Genomic DNA, 18,791 nt, shown 5'->3' with positions numbered 1-18,791 from the left:
TGGCTGGACTGCTTGTGGATCGTGCTGGCGCTGCTGGTGCTGCTGGGCGACGTGGGCACGGACCTGTGGCTGGCGCTGCACCACTACGGCCGGCGGGACTACTTGTGGTGCGGGCTGACGCTGGCCTTCGTGCTGCTGCCCTCGGTGCTGGTGCAGATCCTCAGCTTCCGCTGGTTCGTGCAGGACTACACGGGCGGCGGGCTGGGCGCCGTGCAGGGCCTCAGCAGCCGCGGGCCGCCCATGATGGGGGCCGCCGGCCGACGGGGGGGACCCGGCGGCGGAGGAGGAGCCGTCGGCACCGCCACCCCCGGGGCGCAGCGCCTCTGCAGGATCTCCGTCTGGGTCTGGCAGTCCGTCATCCACCTGCTGCAGATGGGACAGGTCTGGAGGTAAGGGGCTGCGGTGGGGTGGGAGCCTCTTCCACCCCCCCCACCCCGATGTAAAAGGAGGGGAGGCTTGGGGGTCCCTCCCCTCTCCCCCCCAGTGCAACACGTGCGTGGGGGTCGTGGGAGCTGCTGTCACCTCGGGGGGACCCTGGTGGTGAGGAGAGCCCCGAAGAGAAGCGTGGTCCCACCAGCACCACCAGCACCAAAAATAAATTGTGGGGAGGGGAGCCCAAAGCGAGGGGTGGTTGTCACCTCGCGCCGCTTTTTCGACGGGCTCCCGCTGCCCCACACGCGTGGGGCAGGGCCGGGCCGCTCTTCCCAAGGCTCCCGCGCCAAGGCCGGCCGCGGGGACGGACGTAGGCCCCGGCGCTGGGGGTGACCCCCAGGGCGCTGCGGCGGGGAGGCCCCGCCGCGGGGCCGGAGCGGCGCCGTGGGACCCCACGGGGAACGGAGGGGATGGGGACAGGCATGGGGAGCCGGTCCCGGAGGCGGCGGGCGGAAGGCGCGAGAGGCAGCGCGGGCCACCCCGAGGGGTGGAAGCCATGGGGGGGGGCCGGTTGCGCATCGTGGTGTCGCCTTGGCGCGAGGAGAAACCCAATCCTCCGAGAAGGCGTCGGGGAAGGTTTTCAGGCCACTAGTGCGAGAGACTGAAGGTCAGAGACGGGGATCGTTCCCTCGGAGAAACCTTGCAGGAGAGACCTGCAAGGTAGGGAGGAAACGCAGGCCGAGGGAAGGGTTTTGGAGACGCCGGCGGGGTTGGTCGGAATAAGAGGCTTTAGGATCACATCCTCCTGGAGCGAGTTGGAAATTACGTTATCCCCCCCCAAAAAAAGAGGCTTGGGAGGAGGCACGAAGGAATCCTCTGGGATGAAAGCCTGTAGATACAAGCGCTTCTCCARAGGTGGCGTTTTCACGGAGAGGGGTGTTGTAAGGACAACTGTGAAGATCTAGCGTGGCCCTATGTCCTCTAAGATAGGTCCGGATAAGATACGGGTTTATCACACTGAAGGAACATCCGACGTGGATGACGGAGGATGGAATGAAGATTGAGTTGTGTCATGGGGCGGTGGGCGTACCTCCAAGAGTATGGGGAAGACCGTACGGAAGAGGCTATAGATGGGGCAGATGGAGGGGCTGATTGGGATTTACAGGTTTTTAGGTGGTTTTGGGAAGAAGACCCCCTCCTCTCCTATTTGTCTAGGAGGGGAGAAGCTGGCACTGCGTGGTGAAGCAGTGGGAAACCCCGGAGGGGATGGATGGAAGGGTTAACATTCCCGCATTGCCATTTCCAGGATGAATTAGTGGGCTGAAAAATGACCTCACTGGTGGATTTTATGGGATTTGTTCCTGCGGTATGGATGAGAAAAATGGTGAAGGAAGAAAGTAATGATTGATGGGAAGTTTTTTTTTTGGGGGGGGGTGTAGTGGAAGGGGTTAACTTTGCTGCCTAATGAAATCTGTGAAGAAGTGGCTGGAGTTAAGATGGAGACAGCATGGTTGAGCCTGGAGGGGGGAGGGCTGTGTGGGTGGAGGTAGGGGAGGGCCTTGACACCTCTTTTGAGGACACAGCTCTTGAGATAAAATGAATATACACATCAAAGTTTTTTTGGAGGAGCTGAGGGGGTTGAAGGGAGGGGATCTGTGTGGGAAGGTTGCGTGAAATGTATACCTAGGAAATAAGCCCATGAAATCGTGCAGCGCAGCAGCAAATACATATTTCTTTTGCATCTTCAATGTCATTTACGTAGCATTTAAAACACATTTCTTCTCAACTTCTGTTTGGGGATTTATTTTATCTTTTATCTTTTTCTTTGTGGCTAACATATCGACCTGGGGGGGGTTGAAGGGGGGGTTATGTGTGTGTTATGTATTTTTTTTTTTTTTTTTTGTGGCTGACATATCGACCTGGGGGGGGTTGAAGGGGGGGTTATGTGTGTGTTATGTATGTGAGGAAGATGAACTGGTACCTGACCCTTGCTGCTTCTTCCTCTGATACTCCCAAGTGCTGATCACATCAGCAAAAGCAGTCCTTGATGCAGATGCTCTTCTGGCAAGTTGGATTTCTCTGCTCGTGGAGCCAGGCAAAAGAAATGGTTATGTGTTTGGCCGCGGCGCAGGTCTGCACTGGCAAAAGCAGCCCCCCAGGGTGCTTGAGTGAGCAAGTGGGGAGGGGGAAACTCGAGTGACTCYGGTAGGAGACAGAGGTGCTGCTGTGGAGGGATGATTTTTGTGTGGCTTGTAATGWGAAGAGAAAAGGCTTGAGTTGCCCAGATTTTCCCTGATTTGTTAATGCAGAAAAAGATTTTTTTTTTTTCCTTCTGGGATTGTGCAGGGCTGGAGCTGCTAAAAGAGGGACCAAAAAGGAGCTCTCCAGCCCAAATCACGTTAGCTAAAATGAGGGAGCTTTCTCTCCTGTTGATTGCTGATCGCAGTAGCGTACGGCGCTTGCTGCTTTCTAAGGCGTGCTGAGCAGCGGAGCTGGCGTGAAGCTCACTCTCAATATCTGACCAAAGAAAGCAAGAATAACTTCACGGGGAACTGCGGGTGTCACGAATCTTTGAGGGTGTCTTTCTCCATTCCCGCTCTTGCAAGCGTCGTTTAAAATTAATCTTGAATGCGGTGATGGGGCTAATACTGGAAAGCACTGTTTTAGCAGTATTTGCCTGCAGCTAAATCGCTTCGTGCTGGTAAGAAGTTTATACGAGGGGATGGAGGAAGGGGACCTGGAACGACGCGAGTTTGGTGTATAACGCATCGAGCCTGGTTTCCCCGCGTGTGATCGGAGTTGTATGTTACGTGGAGACTGCTCGAGCTGTTGCTCAGCGGCTGGAAGCAAAGTCATCGAGAACGGAGGAGGGAGGCTGGAGTGGCGTAGAAATCCTCCCCTTGAATTGCCAAGGGCTTGCTTCTTGGTAGATGTTACGTAACGTGTGTTTTACTTTGGAGGATAACACGCAATTTTTCATCCTGCAGGGGCTTCCTTTCCTAGACGTTGTGAAGACTCGCCAGTGAGGAGATTGATAAATAAAATTCTAGTAGCAGAAACGCAAACGTATATTGGGCTCCTTTTGAATAGCATTAGCTCGTAATTTCTCCAAAGCGTACGGAGAATAGCTAGTTGTTCCTGTGCGCTGTGGAGGGGGGTTTGTCTTTGCTCGTGTTTTCTGTCCTCATACTTGGCAATTAAGTTGTGCCCAGGCAGGAATACTGGGTGGGTTAATGGAAATACTGGGGGGCTGGTGCAGTTAAACAATAGTCTGGCTTCATGTTCCCATTTTGCTCAGCTAAAACCCAAAGCTATGCTAATACTGCCTATCTCCAGTGGTTGCTGGCAGAAAAAGTGTACATATATAGTGTAAAAATGTAGATGCATATATATGTATGTACGTTATTTCTAATTGTTCCTTGAAGCGGTATGATCTCAAATTACATTCCCACTGATTGAAACTTAGGTCCTAGGTATTTTCCTACCTTTATGGTAAGTCTACAGTTTTCACTTTTGRTCTTTATTTCGTGGAATATCTTGAAGACTAGACCAATTCGGGCAGGCTGTCAAAGGAAAAGGTGCCAGTTGGGCATGCTACGCTCACTCTTGTGCTTCAGCACTGCAGAGGGGACGTTCATTGAGGAAGGATGTTGCAGTGCTGTGGTTTTACTTGAAATAGACTGAAGGCAGGTTGGTCTTCGGAGCTCGCCGGAGCTGTTGCTTCCACTGAAGTCATTCATCTGCWTAAATGCAGGAAAAAATGGTTTTGACTTGAAGTTTTCATATCTTGGCTAATTGGATAAGCCGTATTTATGACAATTAAGAGTGTAACTTCTGTGTTAGATACACTTCTCTTTAACCTCTGATGTAAGTGGGTTAGTGGGTCATGACTGCTGTCCTGAAATATGAGGTTTAGAGTATAAAGTATGATTTTTCATGTTGCAGCGTACTGTTAAAGGAAACATCATYGGATTCCAATGGATTAATGAGATGTGAGGTTTGAGCTAAAATAAATGCTCATCAGTTGAAAATCTTACTGTGTCTGTTAAACTGTCAGTCAGAGTAAAGTTTGTGACTTGTGACTTGAATGTAATGTTTGTGGGTTTTGTTTTTTAGATTGATTAGAATACATCTTCAGAAGGAAAGCATTCTGTGAAAAAAAAGCTTGTCACTATCTTGACATTAAAATGCCTCATGTGTGCGTGTTTTAAAGACAAACTTCTAAAATTTAGGCGAAGACTTGACATCTTGTTTATTAGTGGAAAGACCATATCTATGAGTTGTTCATCTTTTGGTGTGCCTGGAGGTGGAAGGATGAATCAATGGATTTAAATGGAATATGTGATATTTAATGACTATGTTATGAGTGGATTTTGGTTCTACTAAAATACCTTGTTTCAGGGTGAACTCTGAGTTAATTTGCTACATCAGATGATTTAGAAATACAGACATTTACAACTCTTAGTTATCAGCCCAAGTCACTTGAAGTGGGAGACATCTGCTTGTCAGATCACAGATGAGCTAGAAGCTGCTCACCTGATACTGCCTCATCTTCTTAGGTTGGATGTTCAGCTCTATAGATCCCTTCTTTAAATTTACTGCCTRTTCTGGCACACTTGAATATTTTTTTCAGCTTTTTCTGGTTAGCTTGTCTGGCAGCTAAGTTTTTCCCTTTAGCCAAGTTTTAACAGCTTGTTTTTATAGTACGGAGTTTTGTCAGATTTTGACGAGTTGGCAGAGGGAAGACATGCAAGGATAAATGATAAATATCTTCTCGCTCCAAAATCAGGTCTAGGATATAACCTTTTTTCCCAGCGAGGTGGTTCTCCTTTCCAGAAACCTTACCCACTCTGCCTCCATTTCTAAGAGTTTTCTATGGCGTCTCCTTAATCAAATGTCAGGCTGCAGGCTGAGAGGTCCAGAATGTGCCARAGACATTGAAATCAAAGCACAGGGCAGGCAGGGAGATTGTGCAGAGGGGAGAGAGAAGGGTCCATCACTTGAGCAGTAGAGTCTCCATTGGTTGCGGAGTGGTGGCGAGGCTCCGTGTCTTGTKGAGCGCTACCCACTAGAGGGGGTCAAACCACAGATGTTGAAGCAGATCTGCTGTTCGAGCCTTGGGAGGGCAGAGTTTCCTCCAGGCTTTCCTTTGGAGATGTACCTCCTTCCGTGACCTGGTGGGCGCTCACCTCCCCCGGGCAATTCAGTGTTTCTTGTAGCGGCAGCACGCAACGCTTATGTGGATAAGTGGTATTTGGGGGAGAAAGTGGAGTTTGGTTCCTTTGCGGACCTGGGGGTGAAGTTGAGTAAGAACTGCCTGGGCATGAATTGCGCGGTGAGCAACATAGTTGTGTAGTGACATCTTGTAACCCGTCCTCTTAGGGAATGCAGTATRCGGGGAGAAGGGAGGAGAAGCCGAAATATTTCAGTGGCATCACTTTTTTTCTTTTTGGAACTTCCATGGATTTCAGGGTGAGCAAATGAGGACCCTGCTGCTTGATATTTTCATCTTCAGGAATGGAAAAACTATCAGGAAAAATTACTGTTTTGAAGTTGGATTGTAGACTGCTTTCTTCAGTGCTGCTATACATACGGTCTTTGACCGGAGCATCCCTTTTTGGCTTCATGTTAAACTCTTGTAATGATATTCTTGCCTTTTTTCTGGGTGCCCTACAGTTTTTATTTCTAATGCAAATGGCAGTGTGAAAGTACTCTTTCTAGTGGAGGAGAGACAGAGTGCAAAGGGAAGGAGGAAAGGTGGCTAGGCCTTTTTTCTGTTTTAAAATGATAAGCTCTGTATTTTCCACCTTTCTAGACACTTCCATTTTGCTTTTAGCTGCATTGAGCTAGTTTTATTCCTTGCAGTGGTTCTCCTCTCAGTACAAATGTAGGTTATTCAGGGAGCATTTCCTTTAATGAAAAGGATGTAGGTAGAACTGATGGTGATAAAGCATCTCTTTGGAGGAGAGCTACTTCTGCTGCCTTCAGACTGCAAGGAAAAGAAATTGGACGTCAAACGTATAATTTTCCTCGGGGAATGAGGGTGAGCCTGTGGAGAAGTCTGGATTCCTATACAACTTTTCCGTTTASTTTCATGTTTGCTTTATTTGCCTTGAATTCTGACTTGATTTTTAGCAGCTCTCTGTCTTGATGATATCAGTGGTGATATAAGCCAGTGTTTTGCCATCTGAAAGCTTTTAGGTAGTAGGAACTATGAATCAGATTAATGCTGTGCTACAGCTAGAATGAAATCGTAATTAAAAGTATAAGCAAAAGGCACATGTGCCAAATACTCTTATTTCATTGACCCACCTTCTTCTAATCTGCCAGGACAGATTCATAGTCTGCTACGACTGTTTTAGATCACTGCGATGTTTTTCTAAGCAAGAACTCAAGGAAATGAGGAAAAAAGGTACTTGCCGGTGCTAGCTGGTTAAACTGTATGCAAAGTCTTTGGTTGCCACAGAAGACAAAGTTGCTAAATCTTGAATGTGTTGAAGAACCACCTTAGGCTGGTCTGCTGAAGACCAGGTGGATGAATACACTCCGCTGGTTGCCAAAAATCACATGCTTCTGAAAACTGGGTGATGGAAGGTTGCTGTAAAGCTTTGTCCATTTCTAAAAARAGAAATTAATTGCAGGTGAGTGGAAGAAGAAGCAACCTGGGGAAAAAGAAGAGAGTGTTCTTAAGAGCTTTTTCTCATGAGACAAGAAGCTGGTTCTTAAAACAAACCTTAACGTGAATGGGCAGTAAGCAACTCTAGTAGTGACGGTTTCTACAGTACTGCTGCAGGAAAGGGGAAAGAAGGAGAAGGATCTTTAGCAAATTCTCAAATTTAGTGGCAGCCTGCTTGTGGGAGGAACAGCTAGCTTTTCTCACCCTATGGAACAGAACAGCATGATCTGTGTAGGACAGAACAAGATGCATATCCCGTGTCCTTGGGGGCTGGTGGTGACAGGGTTGGCAAGGATGCTCCAAAATTCTACCGCAAGGTGAGACTGAGCATTTTGTGGTGTCCCAGGGTGGCTGGCATCAGCCCTCAGCAACTTCCAGTGGCTGAATTTCTTTTTTTTTCCCACCACCCACAGTGGGAATTTATGTCCTTTATATGATAACTTATATCCTTTATATGATATAATTTATATGACCACCCTGTATTCCAATTTCAGCSTGTGTTTGGTTGTGTATAATTGGACACGAGCCTCATCTACATTGCTTTGGGGCTGCCTGAGTCTCAAGAGTTGCTGTTTGTCCACCCTTGTACAGATCTGACCCATACACTGAGTACTCCCTCTAAAGTAGGCATAYGCTTGGATGGCTAAAATATGTGTCTTCTGTGTCGTCTTTTATTATTTCAGTATAAACGCATATGTTCTTTGCATCTGTGTCTATAAGCTCTAGCTGAACCAGCAATTCTGTTGGACTGGGTTTTGAGGTATACAAAATTGGAGCTTGCTCAACTGACAAAAATAAGGAGAGAGGCAATCTTAAATGTGTTTCCAAAACCATAATGGGACCAGAAGACTGTGCTTCTCCTTATGACTCCTCTCTTTCGAAACCAGTGAGAGCTCAGGTTCACCTATGAAATATTCACAATCTGTCCTTAAATGACTTGAGTTGTTCAGAAGATCTTTTGCCGAATTGGCAGATGAACTGAGATACTCAGTGTATCCTGTATTCCAGCCTGGCCTTTATCATGAGGACATTCTCTTCCTCTGTTCCGCTCCGGGTGGTTGCACATTTTCATAATTTGGTATACTAGCTGCAGAATCAGTTGCGCATTTTARCACTGCAAATAAATAGGTCTGTATCCCCTTTTGCACAGCGTGATTTGAGGGAATGGGTGTGTTGTCMCTTGTCTGCAAGCCTCGGGGGAAGTGGGGCAAAGCCAGGAGTACATTGTAGATGTTGCTTTGGTGTCCGCTCCRTAACAAAGTCTGTGAATCAGGACTAAGAAAAACCATCCTGTTKTGAATATGGTTAAATTTACCAACCCAGCAGAGGTCTGCGCTTAYGTTTGAAAACTCGATAATTTGCTGTGCTTTATCGCCCTTCCCATACCCTTACAGGTGCCTTCTGCAAGGTCATTTCRATGCTGGAGAAATTTACCATAAAATTTCCAACAATTTGGCAGAACTCTTATTAAAATTTTACTTCAGGAGCCATGGTGCATGAGGCTTGGGCACCTGGAGCTGTCTTTATCACCTTTTTAATTAAACTTATGGAAAAATCAAAGCTAACTGAAGTGACGGTGAAAACATGGCTGGCTGCCGAAGTCTCCTTCAACTTGCAGCTTCTGCTTGTTCATTGAGTGGGTGAGAGTTGACAGCAAAATTCGACAAACTTTTCTATATGGCAGCAGCGGGGCACTGGTAAAAGACCATGCTTTTGCTTGCGTGATGAGCACTGCAGTTCACAGCTCTCTACGGCAGAGTTAAAGGAGAGATGGCTTCTCCGTGCTTTTTGGGTCAGGTAGAGTGTAGAAATTGCTCTCCCCAAATTGGGGCTGGAACTGAGTTTTTTGTGCCCTGTCTTTTAAAAGCATTTGCTGCTTGAAAGCAGCAGGGGAGAAAGGTGAAATGAAGCTCTAGGTAGGTTTGGGGCTGGACCTGTGATTCATGTGTGTGTTTGTGATGTGAACTTAATACTTCTGGTCTTTATTTTTTCAGCTGCTTCCTTGCAGGGAAATGGTCATTGAGGTGACTTGTGCGCGGCTGTTAAAGAACAGGGATGACAAGAATCCATGTGAGTTTTCATAGGTTTCCAGAGTGTGGGAAAATTGTTGTTTCCTCTGTGTCTGTTGTCCTTTGGTTAAAGAACAACAGTTTTACTCTTCATGCTTGGTTCCCCCACACGTCCAAGAAGTCCTGTGCAGTAGGACTGGCAGCAGCCCGCTGTCTGATCTACCAAAACACAGAAGACAGCAGTAAAGCACCGAGAGTGGCTTTGAGTTTGGGATTGGAATTCATCCCAGTTATGCCTAAGCGAAGAAAAAAAGAGCAACGGAGGCCGATGTTGTTGAAGTTAAAATTGTAAAGAGTGATATAAGCAGAAGGCATTTGAATAATRTAAACAGTCTGGTTTGGGAGGAAAGTTGGGAGGCATTCCAGAAACAAAGGGAAAATAGTTTTAAAACATGACTAAAAATACAGCAACTTGAATTCTGGAGATTATCTCAATTAGTGCTTTTTCAATGTGTCTTTACAACAGAATTGTGAGAGTTCACAAAAGATAATAGAAGCTATGAGATACAGAAAAGTGATATTAATTTGTTTAATTAAAAAGATGAAGGGCTCCCTAAAATAATATTCACTTATCTTCTGTCACAGGGAGGAATGAGGTTATATTCAGAAAACCATGGCTTGTGGCATCGTAGAGAAAGTGTAGTTAGAGCAAGGGACGGGGAGTAGGTTCCTCCTCCTTCACCTTGAGCGTTTACTTAGTCAGAGACTTTCAATAGTAAATCCCTTCCCATGTGATTAATGTACTATTAGAGCAAAATTGTGTGGTTTTACATATATTTCCAAGAGGATTTTCTTTGGTGGTTGGGGAGCAGAAATTGGACATTTTTCTTCTAGTTTAAAAAAAAAACAAAATTCAAACATCAGAGACTTCCAGGTATGAGCAAACGTGCTTTTAACTGTGCATCTGCGCGCCTCTGAGCAAGGTAGGTACGTGCCTGATTTCCTCTTTCAGTTTAGAGGTGTGCTGGCATGTGGCAAAATTTATGTCCAACACCAGCTCTGACACCCCCTCCTTGGGGAGGGGTGTGCTTAAAATACATCTAGCCGTATTTTAAGAAGTTTTGGGAAGGCACAATGGGGCCAGGGAGGAGAAGAGACCCTCATGCAGATCTAAACTAAATTAGCCCCCGGATRTGTATTAAAATGTTAAGTAGCACTAAGCTCTGTATCCCAGCTCAGCAATATTTCGAGGTACTTTATTGCTTTAATGCAGGGATAAAATAGAACCTGCAATTATAGTAATTTTTTCTAATTGAATATTTTGCTTTATTCTTTCCCTTTCAAAGGCTGACTGTAAGTACTAGCCTTCATAAAGCTTCAGAAATATTTATACTTTCCCTTTCTGGCGATGGGTGTAAATATAGTTTTTGTTGGGCAGCCCATTTCCATCCCCCGCTCTGAGTAGCWGAACAGCTCTGGGCAGCGGTGGGCAATAAACATTTCTCATTTCTCCGCTCATTTGAAACGTCTTGCCRTTATTACTGGGAATTATTAGTTTACCATCTGGTGGAGAAGGGAATGCTGCATTACGGATTACGTGGTTTCAGTCCCTGTATGTGGGCTTGACGTAGTTTTGTCAGGTATCTTTTTAATTAATTTATTGTCCGCGCAGAGCTAGTAACTGACAGCTGCAGCCAGTTATTTATCCCCAGGCCGCATCTTTTTTRCAGGCAGACAAGATCATTGATTTCTGCCACATAAACTTGGTTTGGGGATGAGGATAACGAAAGCACACTCTAGATTTYGCTTGAGCAGAGGCTAGTCAAGGGGAAGCAGAATAGCAAACTTGTTTCTGGCAAGGTCTTTGGGGGAAGATGTGAATTTATAAGTTTCCTGAGCACAGTTTTTGAAAGGTTAAGTTGTGTTGTGATGCAACTGGAAGTTAAGAGCAAAAGCTAGAGGGCGAAGTCCTCACCTCTCATACATTGCTGTGGGTCAGTGGAACTTGGAAGTGTAGACCATTAAGCATATATGGTAAAGATTTGGCCCAAAACGTTTGATAGTGGTGGGTCAGTAGTGGGAAGGGTTGGGACAGGAAAGTAAACTTAAATTGCTGATGATATAGTTGAGTGTAGACTGAGTTTTAGAAATAGCCATTTTCAGTGGCACAAAATGACAGCTTTTAAAACACGAGTACCTACCTTCAGCTCAAGCCTCAAGTAGGCAGAAGAACTCAGATAAATTAACATAGTAATTGCATGGTGCATTCTCTGCGCTGAATCTCTGGTTTAAAGGGAGAGATTTACTGATACTTGCTTCATGCATTCGCCAGTGGTTGGATGCTATCAGTTTTATGCTGCTGCAGTAACTTTTCTAGTCTAAAGAGGACTTTTGATCCAATAAACCATTTATCTCCTGTAGTTATCCTTTCATCTAGTGTGGGTGGTGTTTCCTGATTGAAGGCGCGCTATTGTAGTTCATTTATGAATATTAATTAGAAAAGGAAATAATTAAGAACGGTGCACACCGACTACTCGTGAAGCGCYGGCTGCAGAAATTCATCTGTTCCTTCCTCCGGGGAGACTTACAACTGCAAGTCGTGTTGTGAACTCGCTTTGGAGTGTGAAGTCRCTGCACAGAGCGTGTCATGCTGGTATGTTAACTCGGTTATAAGCCAGGGGTTGCTTTAATGCTCTGTGTCCTGTTGTTTGTTAGGATCGGGCTGGGAAGGAGATGGGTTGTGTAGGGAAAGATGCAGCAGTCCCCTGGTTACTCAGGCGTTTGGGGTTTACTGAGCCCATACAGCAGGTCTCAGTCAATAGCTGGAGGTCGAGACTTCTACATTTGCAAGTGGCTTTGTCCAAAAGGAGCAAAACAGACTTTAGGACTGTCGCTTTGTGAAGGACGCTTTCTTGACTTAACCACGTTTTGGTTTTTGTCAGTCCAGTTCCACTGTTGCACGATGATGGAAGCACGTTACGCCCTTGGTGCCCGGTGCCATCCACCCTTGCGTCAGGCCCATTGCTGTCCTCTTACTCACGTTGCCCCCTTGAACGTTAGTGAGCAAAGCTGAAGAGCTGTTTGGGTGCAGGCTGGTTGGCCCCGGCCAAAATTTTGCCAGGGACACTTCTAAGAGTCGAACCACGCAGGCGGTGGCATGCCGATGCCCTGTCACTGCCTAATTTACGTGGATGTTTGGGGCCAAGATGGATGCGGTGCTTTTGGAAGGAAAATATTCCCTTTAGTTTGAGTTACATTTTATTTCCTTGCGGGAATATGTGCTTGTGCCCAACTGATTTAAGTGTATCCAACCTATCGGCATCTTTGGCAAAATCCAAGTTTGGCTTTCAGACTTAGCCTCATGGTCTGGCCATTTGTTTAAATCTACATTTGTTTTATTACCTGTATGTGTCACAGGGACTTCAGTAGTGGACCCAGATTCCGTCATTTGATTAGACTGTATAAACGTCACTTTTCGGAGTGGRTCACTGCCTTTTTCCCCATCTYCCCCACTCCCTCTTCAACCCCCTTCAGCTCTACCCCGCTCTCTCCAATAACTTTGCTTTCTTCAGCACAAAGGCTTTTGCACAGGAGCATTTTTTGTTGTTGTTGTTCGCTCYCCTGGAAAACAGCTAACATTCAGGAGTGCAGGTATCGTAACACTGGAGTGTCCTCTGCTAGGAGAAACTTCGGGYGCTGCCCTTCTCGCGTTGAGGGGAGGCAGCTGGAGATGAGCCTTTCTGTTCAACTTACTTGCTAAATATAATTTTTCTGAGTGTTGAGGAGTTGCAGTCAGACACTTCAGTGAAATTCAAATCTGGAAGGAAATTTTGCGGGATTTGGATCCTGTTTTTCTGCCAGRGACCAGCCTTAGTAATACCACTCAGGTCCAGGGTGAAATCCAGGGAGAAGGAACGCTTGGCCCTGTCCATCTAGCTGATATGCAGCCACTTGTGTGCTTACGAGCGAGTCCGGCCACGCTTGCTCGGATGCTGCTGGGGGATGATGCAGTTCGCAGCTCCTGTGTTTTCCTTTGGTGCGTTTTGCTCTGTAGTGAAGACTCTGCGGGTTAAAGATGAGCCATCCTGGGCACAGGTGGCATGGGACAGGTAGCGAGCCAGAAATGCCTACTTCTGAAGTAACCTGTCTTCACCCAGACCCAACTGAATTTAACTTCTGGGTTAAATGGGTTTTTAAGCAAGCTGAATAATTAGCTGATTTATTTAAAAATTGCTCAGAACACTTAAAAATAGGTGTTAAAATGAGTTGATTATTCCACTTTTCCAGTCCACAGGTGTTTCAGGAGTGCTGTGATGTGCCACACAAACTGTATGTCAAAAATCACTTTTATGTATGCCAATGATTTTAAGCAGCGTACAGTGGCTGTCCRAAGGTGATCAGCATGATATTTCAGTTCTGGTTGGCTTTTGCTTTATTTCTTGCAGCACTAGATGAGGTCTTTGAACCAACAGACTCTTTACTTCTCAATTGTGTGCTTTAGATCAGGAAAAATAATGCATCAAAGTAAACTAAACTATTGCGGATACAAAAAAATCAAGACTCTCAGTAGGACTTYGGGGACTAATAAATTTATTCTATATTTAATCTCATACTTATCACAGTGCCAGTATGAGACCACTTCATTTTACTACTTTAACTGTATCTAAGAATAACTGAATACTTGAAATATTGAGAAAGCGACTAATACCTGGTGGTAGCTGATAGGATCCAGCTTTAATAGTTATTGATCTGTTTCAAAAGGCTCACAGGAATATCACATCATATATATTGTATGTTCAGAGTTAAAAAGCCTCYCAGTTATTTAAGATTAAAAGTAATTATAGCTTTTCAACTTAATTACGCTTCATTAGATGAATACAGCCAGGACTTTAAATGTCATTTACAATTTTGCCAAAAATTGTGGCTGCTCTGTTCCAGCCTCATTGTGTGCAAACTTTGGCATTTATAAGTTCAAATGTTTGGGAGTGTTTCCTCAGTTGGTTTTAGTTGGTGTAGCAATAGTAATGGGATGGTTTACCCCTGTTTAAAAATTGGTTGTCTATAGCCACGGATGTGCCTTATAGAGACTACCTTCTGTTTGATCCTTTCTGATAATGCTCCATCTCTTGGACTTTGCAGGAGAGTCTACAGAGGCTTTCAGGAGACCAAAAAGTAAGATTCAATACTGTGTTTTAGTGCTGTAACTCTGTCTGGATAGCCTATCTGAATAATTCTTCAATTGCTCTGCTTCAAAACATCACCTAAATAGATGCTTTATTGCTATTTATGCAGTGAATGTCTTTAGTCTTTGTTTTATTACTCTGGAATTTAATAATTACATTTATAAAAATGGTTTTTCTGGTATGGCTTGTTGCACAATTATGGCTTTGTTAAAGGCTCTCATTATTTTTTTCCTTTGAACTAACAAAAACCCTGCCTGGAATGAGCCACTAAGTTTTCTTTTTGAACATCTAAATCTTACTATAATTTACTATTGCTCCGTTAACCAGTAACCAGCTGTTAGAATTCCTAGGAACTGTGTAACTAGAGCAAGAAGTTATAATTTAGAATTTAAGTTTAATTTCTGATGCTTCCTCTGACTTTTTTTTTCTTTCTTTTTTTCTTTTTTTTTTTTAACGTTACAGCAGTTGCTATTAGCAATTAGAGGATTTGCAAGCCGGCACTCCTAACAAAGGTATCCAAAGAACCAGAAATATCACATCTCTTTCATTTATTTTGATTTAATTGATTTTACTGTCCTCAAAATAAGAAATAGATTAACATAGTTTTGCAGAAACTGCTGATTTTGGCCTTGGAAACTTTTCTACTTGTTAAGGCAGCGTGGATGCATTTGGGGGGAAACGGGGAAATTGTATTTTTATTTTGGAGGGGAGATGCTGCACTTCATGTATGTCGTGTAGGAATTCGTAAATAAAGTTACACCAATTGAAAACTCATTAGTTAGTGCTGTTTTCCATATCTGAAATTTGGCCCGTTGTAAGAGCAAGCTGCACAAGCTCTCTAACTCCTCCAGGGCCTGSACTGTAATCAGTGGTAGTATTTCTAATTGAGATCCAGTGCTAGATTCTTATATACTGTTTTAAAGTTACTGCTCATAAAGGACTATAGCCCTCTAATAGCATACTTACTGTTCCTTAATAAAGAATTAAAATGCATGTGTTTAGGTTGGATATTTTGCCTAGAATTGACCCTTACGATCAACAAAAGAGTTCTTGTCTTGGTAATACTTTCCTTGGGGTATAGTATTAATTGGGTATGTGAATTAACTGAAGACTAAACTTCATTAAGCTCCCATTATCATTGCATTTATATTCTTTCGGTCCTAAATCCTCAGTGAAAACATCTGTTAGTCACTCAGAATAGAGCTGTGCGTTCGTAGGAGCAGTTCCGTTGTCGTAAAACTGTGGGTTTCACCACTCGGGCTTAAGCAGCAGTCACCTTTAAAGAACTTTTATTTTCCTTCCGATCCCCTTTCACAGAGGCAGCGTTTCAATAGGATACTTAATCACTATTAACTGTAACTACAAGTTGGTATTCGTGTTTGCACAGCAGCTGCAGTTCTGCAGTGTCTATCAAGAACTCCAGGATGGACAATATCCTCTCTGAGCGTTACCAGTCTTCTGGTTTGTGCTCTTTCCCCATTTTCTTTCTAATAGGAGTGTGTGTTTTTTTTTGGCTGAGAAGGTATTGTTGGTGTCTTCAGCAGTACCCTAAGGTAGGTCGAAGTGTTTTATTTGAACTTTTACCTTTCCCCAAATACGGGGTTTCTKTGTAATCAGTGCATTGAAATTACCCCGTTCGTTATTTTCTTTCAAATAGAGTGTTTCCAGGGTTTGGGCTACTTTTGATGTTCATGAAACTTAGTGGTAGAAACCAGAAAACAGCAACTTTTAAAGTTTGCTGTGTTTTGTTCCTGTTGTGCAGAAGCAGACTTTGGGTAAGGAATGTGCTAGGTGAGCTTCCTAGCAGCCTGGGCTGACTCTGCCAGCTCCTTGGGTATCGTCTGCTGTGGTTAGATCCAGCCATTGATTCCCATGAAGTTTCAGGTTTTTTGGGGTCTTGGCTGCTTTCCCATTACTTGTCTCAAGTGCAGAGTCAGTGTCTGACGCCCGGCTGCCGGTATCGCTGCAGCCYTTCTGAGCTCAGCTGGCTTCTCTGTCAGACAGTCTGGCTGTAGTAGGCGAGAGCGAGCGGTAATCGAAGGAGGAAAAACCTAACGTAGTAACTTCTTGGCCAGAGACTCTTTGAACTCTCGAAGTGCAGTTTGAAAACCAGCGGACTGTGCTGCGGTCCTCTTAGCCCCACTTTTCCACCCTGTTTGTCCTGAGGATGGTTGGGGTCTTCAGGCAGGCAACCTTCCTGCTCCGGAGCTCCTTTTCCTCTCCCCTGCCCAGAGAAAAGTCTTGGGAACATACCCAAATTTGAAGCTAGCTTTGTGATTCAGGAAAGAGGCATGCATTGCAGGAGAGGTCATTTAAGGTAATCTGCCTACTAACAGTGGAGAATTAACCAGAAAGAGAGCAACAAAAGAGAAGGTTCATAATAGAAATGCAACTTAAAAGCCTAACAAATGAAGGAGGGCTTTACAGAAAGCACTGTTATACAGTGTATGAGATTTCAGGAAAGCACGTTCATGGGAGCTAAGAATGACCATGAAAATTTACCATCCCAAACAGAAAATTTAGTCATGCATCCTTTGCTCGATGATTCCAGTGATAACACTGAAATGAGTTTTTGCCTATTAAAAAACATATATTAATCTTCTTGGTCGTATGAGAAGTAGAATCACATTAAAAGAAAGTCTACTTTCAATTAGGCTGTTTATCCGACTCTGTAGAACAGCTGTTGTTTTCCTTTCTATCCTGTTTCCTATTTTGTGCATCTCCGCAGCTGCACCGATGGTTAACGGGGCCGAAGCGCACCCRGGAAGAGGTAGGTACGTCTAAAACCTTGAGAGGCAGTCAGCAAAGGCAGCTCTTACCAGGCTACGATCTAACGCTCTGGTTTCCTCGGGAGGTCTGCTRTCTGATGAGACCGTATCGGCTGGGGTCAAACCGGAGCGGTTGTCTAAAGGAGGCCGTTCGCGACCTTATCCTGCCCAACGCGGCCGCTCGCTGTCCGTCCTTTGCGGTGGCTTTGATGGGGGCTGTTCGCGGGCCGGCCGGCCGCGGTTGTGTCGTGTCTTTGGTGAACTGCAGAAATCCCTGCGCGYGCTGAACGCGTCGGAGCTCGGGGTGGCAGGAATAACTAGCTCTTGTGCGGAGCTCTCTGATCTCTGATGACCTCCTGAATTGAAGGAAGCAGCAGCTGTTCTAGTGGGGTTTCATCTCCAGGAGGATGTAGTATCACTGCGGTTGAGGACGGACTAGGGGAGAGTGCAACTAAGTGACCGACCCAGAGCACCACGAAATTGCTGGACACCTGACGTTTCCATGCAAGTTCTCCCTCTTGCTTTTCCTCCTACCCAGACCTGCTGAAATTCAAGCCTATCTGGGCTGCTTCTCGCAAGACAGTGATCACGAAATCGTGTTGTACTACCGTGCTCCCAGTGTAGTAAAGACTGTAGTGCCTGTTTCATGGCCCATAGCATGGTCATTGAGCCCAGATGGCACTGTATTTTTTTAGCAAGATGATTTCCTTACCTCTCAGCACTTCTTCCCTGCTTTTTTTTTCTTTTTTTTTGACTAGTGAAAAAGTAAAAAGAGCAAAGCTACAAAGTCTACAAAGTGAAGACCACGAAAGAGAGTTTTAGTCCTTTTAGGTTTTTGGGGAGTTTGGCAAAATTTTCTTTAGTGCTGTTCTGAAAGTCTTAGTGCTTTTGGAATCTCACTGCTRTTTTAATTGGGTTAGATACCTGTGTAAGTGTGTAAAGTCTGAGAGCTTGAAAATGATTCTCTGAAAAAGTTGACAATGAGACACTTGCCACTGTTTTTTTCACATAAACTCGTATGTTTAATGGGAATTTCATTCAACCGGTTAAGCTTTAGACACATTAAGCTCTCCTGGAAGAAYTGAAGCAGGCCATGTGAGTTCCTGCCTACTGCAGAGGCAGAAGTTACCACGTAAAGAGGTAGCTTTTCAAAGATGAATTGTGGCGATTTTTAATTTTGAGTGGAGCAAGATACTGAATATTGCAAGATCTTCTCTATAACATAGGCATGGAGGACCCAGTCTTTTTCTGGTGACAACTCCAGTAAATCAACAGAATAATACCAGTTGAGTGTGTGGCATATACTGAAAAGTCTTGCAGTTCCTAGATCCTTGCAGTTTCTAAGCTTTGTCTGTGCAATACAGTCTTTCTGGCTAGAGGTTACTGCCTAGTGTACAGTAAAATGAGAAGCTGGAGTGARTAACATGGTGAAGATTTGGAAAGCTTTCATTTGTTTCTAGACACTTTTTAGACACCTTTTTTTTTTCAGCTGTGTGGTGTTGAAATCCTGCTTAACCAATCTGAGAGCCTTCTATGATAGAATGAGTGGCTGGGTAGATGAGGAGAGAGCAGCGGATGTTGTCTGCCTCGACTTCAGCAAGGCTTTCAGCACTGTCTCCCATAACATCCTCCTAGAGAAGCTCAGGACAGTGAGGTGGATTGAGAACTGACTGAACTGCAGAGCTCAGAGGGCTGTAATCAGTGGCACAGAGTCTAGTTGGAGGCCTGTAGCTAGTGGAGTTCCCCGGGGGTCAGTACTGAGGCCAGTCTTGTTCATCRGTGA

General features: G+C 44.9%; 1 protein-coding gene across 1 annotated transcript in view; it reads left to right on the top strand.

Annotated features, from left to right (window-relative positions):
- The window catches only part of XKR6 (XK related 6), a gene marked incomplete at its 5' end in the record, with an annotated part of 211,540 nt that continues 192,749 nt past the window's right edge, over positions 1-18,791 (top strand). The window contains one exon of the mRNA XM_085306500.1: positions 1-389. Coding sequence (XP_085162626.1) covers positions 1-389 — 389 coding nt within the window. The remainder of the gene's footprint in view (positions 390-18,791) is intronic.

The sequence above is a fragment of the Rhea americana genome, unplaced genomic scaffold, assembly GCF_003343005.1.
Source record: "Rhea americana isolate MKP2758 unplaced genomic scaffold, rheAme1 scaffold_240, whole genome shotgun sequence".
Taxonomy (NCBI): Eukaryota; Metazoa; Chordata; class Aves; order Rheiformes; family Rheidae; genus Rhea; species Rhea americana.
Note: the sequence above shows the minus strand (reverse complement) of the source record. Positions and strands in the feature narration are given on the sequence as shown.